Source organism: Macrobrachium rosenbergii, chromosome 15 (genome assembly GCF_040412425.1).
Source record: "Macrobrachium rosenbergii isolate ZJJX-2024 chromosome 15, ASM4041242v1, whole genome shotgun sequence".
Lineage (NCBI taxonomy): Eukaryota > Metazoa > Arthropoda > Malacostraca > Decapoda > Palaemonidae > Macrobrachium > Macrobrachium rosenbergii.
The window spans coordinates 32481080-32487098 of record NC_089755.1 but is presented as its reverse complement, the minus strand read 5'-3'; the positions used below and the strand labels follow the sequence as shown (position 1 = coordinate 32487098).

At 34.7% G+C, this 6019-nt stretch overlaps 1 protein-coding gene across 2 annotated transcripts in view; it reads left to right on the top strand.

Moving 5' to 3' along the window:
* The first annotated feature begins 2445 nt into the window (after window positions 1–2445).
* Window positions 2446–6019, top strand: part of LOC136846513 (uncharacterized) — a 39853-nt gene continuing 36279 nt past the window's right edge. The window contains exons 1-2 of one of the 2 annotated variants that reach the window (XM_067117360.1): window positions 2446–2922; window positions 5073–5327. In XM_067117360.1, coding sequence (XP_066973461.1) covers window positions 5131–5327 — 197 coding nt within the window. In that variant the 5' untranslated portion in view covers window positions 2446–2922; window positions 5073–5130. The remainder of the gene's footprint in view (window positions 2923–5072; window positions 5328–6019) is intronic. The other variant, XM_067117361.1, reaches the window with a different exon arrangement.

Below are 6019 nucleotides of genomic sequence, written 5' to 3'. Positions count from 1 at the left end.
AGATCATTCACCTTTTATTGTTTTTCATGGTAATAGAAGATGGAGTGAAGTACTTAGAGATTTCCCAGAAATGTTCAAGAGATAGAGCAAAATAGAAAAGAAAGGACCGAAGGTGGAATTTGTTAAATGGTCATGTGACTGCTGTGGCAGACCACTGTCGTGCTTTACTTTTATTTCAGATATGACAGATGGTGTACAGGTTCAGTATTTGAAGCATTATAGTTGGCTCTTCAGGTGCAGTATTTAAATATAACAGATGGTGTCTCAAGATTGTTCAATTTAGATATTTGGAGTAAAGGAAAGTTATGATGGAAGGGTAGATGCAGAGATTGTAGAACTTTCTTGAACAATTTTGACATACTGGTTTAATGGTATGTAAGAGGATCAGTGAATGATGGTACAGTATATAGAAAAAAGTGTTTTACTGGTAATGACCAAGGTAAACAATATGTAGCCAGAGTATACTCTAACATACCTGCAAAATTCTTCAAGCCACAGAAATAATTAATTGCTGTCTGTTACAGACACGAAAGTGCATTTTCACATGCATGTATGCCACCTTTGACAACATAGGCTACCAGTATGGTTTAGTCTCAGGATAAAAAAATACAGTCGTCAAGGTCTCAACTGCATTACAGTACAATCTTTCACCAGACATCTAGTCTCAGTTGTAATGCAATGTCGACATGCATTGTGCTTTGAGAAGTATAGATCTAGTCACAGTATTACAAAATTCTCTTCTGGGAGCATTCCCAATTATACATCTTTTCAGTGGCAATATTTTATTCATCTGCATTTTTATTAGGCATCAGCTTTGTTTACTGCTGAAATTTCTTGCAAGATCTACAGTCAAGTTCTCTTGAACTCAGCCTAAGAATAGTAATCCTTTAATTAATTCCAAAAGTAGAAATTATCGCTTGAAAAATGATTGGACTATATAATTTTAAAAAGAGTACATTATATCAATAACATGGAAAATTAGCAAGCATCTAATACAGTTTCAGCAAAGAAGCTCATTTTTGTTACAGTAATTCTAAATGTATTTTACTGTCCATAAAAAATTCAGCATTGGGAAAACTGCAGTCCATCAATCTTCCCATAGGGAAGATAAAAGTCTCCAAAACTAATAATTCACATTCCTTGAGTATTATTTTAATGTTACAGTTTCTGTCTGGTACAAGCATACATCTCTGAAAATTGACATCTCTTATTAAAGTGGATGCAGGTATGCAAACTGAAACTGATCCCTGCTGTACTAGATTGTAAGGTTATTTGTAACATAGTCACTTGAATGAAGTGGGAAAAGGTTGTTTAGTGGGTTAATCTTGATAACAATTCTGTGAAAGTAATTTTATGTTTGCCAGACTTTGTTATTAAAAAAAACTTCATTATAGTAGATATGGAAAAACTATGGATCACTTATTAAGACTGTGTGTGTGTCTATTTGGTAAGTGTTCAGAGATCCACACAGGGGCCTCTTACTTCCCTTTCATGCCTTACCCCCAGCTGCTGCTGCCCTTGGTCAAGGGCTTGCACTAGCATAAGGCCAGCATAATCTAAATCATCCAGCCAACCATTAAGGCAGGAGTTCATTTTCTAATGTTCTTGGACTGGTAAGGATCAACTTAAAATTTAAACCCTTATTTTATAAAACCTGTGTTGCTTTGAGTTAAAGGGAACTAGGTAACTGATTATTGTGGGATTTGTGTACAAAGTATTATTTCCTAACATCCCAGGTGAAAATTTAACTCGAAAAAAACATTATTAATCAAACGGTAATCATTGAAATTAAATTTTAGACCCTATACTGTGAAATGTATGGTATTTATCATTTACTGACTCAATGAATAGAATATAAGATTAATTTCATTACAACATATTCACTTAAGCACCTGGTATGTTCAGGTAAAGGTGAATCACTGTATTTTAGTACAGAAAATGAAAATGAATCAGCATATCTGAGTAAAGGGTAAAACAAGTTATTTAAAATCACTGTTATAAAGTAGAATAACATATTTACAATCGTAGTTCATTAATACAGTACGTCTAATGGTTGACAGTTTTTCAAGCACCTCGTTGAGCACTGTGGCAATACCAAGGATACAATAAACAATATATTTTACATAGTTGCTGTCATTTTTATATTTCTGGCGTACGCTACATAATAAGGCTTCAATTGTAAGCATTACCCTTCGTCAAGTGACAGCTGAAGCGAATATGATGCAATAGTCTCATTGACTGTCATTTTAATAGCCTAGTTACTTTAAGTACACTGCTAAGAGCCAAACGTCAACACTTGCCAAAATTGAACGAATCCGTGCTACTCTATGTGATAATTTCTTCCTTTTAGGATGCAACATGTATAAAATGAGGCTGTATCCTCAAAATTATTTTCATTAACGTTATTAAACGTATATTTAGATCTGTATAACTTTTTCTATCGAGAAACCCAAAGGAATAAACGATGGAGTATTTCTGTTTGTATAAAACGCACCCAGAGCCCTTTTGTTTACATTCTTTCCGCCCGCAGACGACGGTGTTGTTATGGTCGAGGCCTTCGTGGAAGGTGGCAATAGTAAATACCAGGAATTTAACTAGAAAATTCTCATATCGACGGTTAAATGAGAGAATTTTTTCCAGTTGTAATCACGGAACTCTTCGATTTCGGTGTTTCTCTGTATTTATAATTGATTCATGGATGTACTTTAATCATTAATAATGAATGTGTCGTAGTCAACTTCGGTCAAAAATCGATCAAAAGTGACAGTTGTTGCTAATCTGAGATAGCCTCCCCAACTTACGACCTGACCCAGTCATAAGTTTTATCGCATGTCGCATATATGCACACTTTGACCGTGAATTACGTATCCCCCAGAGTTCGCGAACGAAGCTACCATACCCAATGAATACTACTGCTCAAAGGTGGGGTAACCAGGTAACCCTGGGTGTCTTAAGTCCTTTTTTGGTGTGGGTGTTGAAATAGGTAGCCTGTGCTTTGTATATATTAGTAATACAGCAGTTTGTAGGAATAATGGTATTATTTTACTTTAAACTATTATTGCATTGTGGACTGGAAAGTATCATTTTCCTTTGTTTTAATGTGTGATTTGAACGTATCTGACGTTGGTTTTGTTAGTAAATGAGTACTTTTAGAGATGGTAGACCAAACTCTTTTAGCCAAAAGTTTGAGGAACCTGAGTGGTGAATGTGATTTTTAGGTGGAGGAAAACACAAAAGTGCTATACAAGGACTTTTTATGCCATTGCTAGTATCATTCAGATCAAGGCAAATAGGTATATGGAATGTTTTCAAACTAATCCCATGCACTAGGGTAAGGACTGGGCACCCTAGGTTAGGTTAGGTTGCAACCTTATTATTAGTCATTTGCAGTACCCTAGGGCTAGGTAAGAACCAAGCATCTTAAGTTAGCTTAGGAGGTGGGATTTCCCCAACCCCCAGCTAGGTAATGACCCAGCCTTTAGGTAAGATTAGGTTTAATTGATCCTTCTATTTTACTACAGTAATTTTATGTTTTTCCCCACCCAAAAACCCCTCTTTCCTACTGTAGTCCCCTGGATTGTAGGATATATGGGTGGGAACCACTATCTCTAAAGGTGCATATTTGCTAACAAACAGAATATCAGAAATATTCAAAGCACACATTAAAACAAATAATGATATTTTCAAGTTCAAAATGCATTAATGGTTTAAGGTAAAATTTTACTGAATAATAAGTATTAATACCAGTACATAGGTTATTTGTAAGATAGCCCATGATGGGCCAGCAGCAATCTGAGGATTACTAAGTTTAAGGCTGACAAGTGCCCCAACATTGATAATTGGAAAATTCATCAAAGTTATATACAAGCACAAAATTGCACGTAGTAACCTTAACACTGGATTATGCTGTAACTGCAACTGACGACATTTGCCATAAACAGGCCATGTACATAGTCTCTTGTTTAGTAATTAAAGAAAGCTTGCTAATCCAGCCTTGTTTACCTCAAGCCCTCATCTTAAGCCTTTTGTAACCTGCCTAATATAAACACTCCAGGTCATGCAACAGAACCTGTAAAAATTGAAGGTTGAAAGAGAGGCAAAGGGATGACATGGTGAAGTGAAGGAGGATTTAGAGAACTAGGGTAGGAAGGTGTTTCAAAAGAAATGATGGGAGTATACACAACTAGGTAACTGACCCCTTAGCTTAGGGATAGTAGTGGAAATGCAGATGTATGTAGGCATTTTTACCCGTAGGCTAATCAGACCTATGGCTGTCAATATTTATTACTTCTTATGGTATCTTTTATTTATATATCATGGGTATGCCCCTTGTTGGTATTTTTTTATTATTTTGATGTATTTTATAGTATATATAATGTATTTTAATATCTGCTCCCAATATAGGTTATTATTTTAAACCAGAAAACTGCTTTTTCATATTGTAATTGAAATAGCACAGCTCAGTATCAAAGATGTGAATCTGAAGCGCTATAAATTTGATGAAGATCATATATACAGTATTTCACTGACAGTTTCAGGATATCACAACTCCTTTTCTTAGTGGAAATGTTTTGCACACTGAAATATACTCTCTTCTGTGAATTTGTGACTTTTTATATTTGTAAACTAGTTCCCTTAGCCACATAGAGTAATTAGCCAACTAAGGATGTATGTATTTGCTGAAGAACAGCTTTTAGTGTGATATCAATCTTTAGCTTTGCCTGATTATAAGCTACCCTTGCATAATTTTGTTTTTCCACTCACATATTTAGACGAAACTTAGGCTGGCTATTCTGACTTAATCAAGGTTAGCTAACCTACCCTATCCATGGTAGGCTATTCTGGATTACTTTAGCCAAGGCATACTAACTTTTTTTTGTAAATTTGCATTGTGCAAGCAGGAAACTTTTTGTTTAGGCTAAAGGGAGCTAGTTGAATAATTTGGTCACTTCAGCCTGGTGTAAACCAATTTTGCTGTTTGTAAGATCCATAGTGACAGGTGTAATGCAATTTGTTATATAGTTTAGCCTGTCATATTTGTTGCCAACCCTATTACTTTGTTCCTGTTTCAGACTTTGCTTGAGTTACTTAAGCCAGGCCAACTTGTTGCAAGAATGGTAACATAAGCCGATGTGGAAAGGAAAGATGACACAAGAGGAAGAAGATCTCGAAGAGCTAAGTAGCCTTGAAATAAGAGAGGACCATGGAGCAGAAGACAGTGATGTTACACCCATCAATACACCTCCTATTTCACCACCAATTTTATATGTCAAGAAGTACCCACCGGTCAAGCCTCCTGAGGATGATGAAATGCAAACTTTTCAAAGGTCTGTTCACCAGAGATTTATAAATTTTTCAAAGTAATGTACTTACTGCTGAAAATTTTTAGTAGAGAGCCTCATAAGATATTTAGTCTCATAATTTATCTTTAAAATCTTTCATGATTTATCAGTGTTAATTAATCATGTTTGTAGTGAATAGTGGATTCCAAGTTTTTGCATGTTAATGTTGAGTAATAACCATTCTTTTATGGAAAATATGGGATTTGGAAGTTTACTACAGAAAAATCAGTTTTCAGTAGCAAACCAGTGATATAAGTAGATGATAATATCAAGGAGGGAAGGAAATTCTGAAGTTCATATTTGTGTTTTGTTCCCACGATTATCTAATGCAAGTTTCATAGAGTTGTGATTTCATCTATTTTACACATTTCTATATTGATCATCAACAATCAGCAACCCAAAATACTCTGTGTACATGACATTGTACTGCCTTTCTCGACATCTATAGTTGAAATCTTAATGTCTAACATTTCTTGTTAAGATACAGTGTTAGCAGATTTTGTATATTGCATACTTATTTTCTTTGCAATTTAACAAATCAATTCTGTATAACATATTTGTGAATATTATTTTTAAGTGGAAAGACCAATTTTGTAATTGTATCACCTTCTTGTTCTTATTTGAAGCATATCTGATATTTATGTTTTATATATGTAACTTACCAAGTAATTACATTG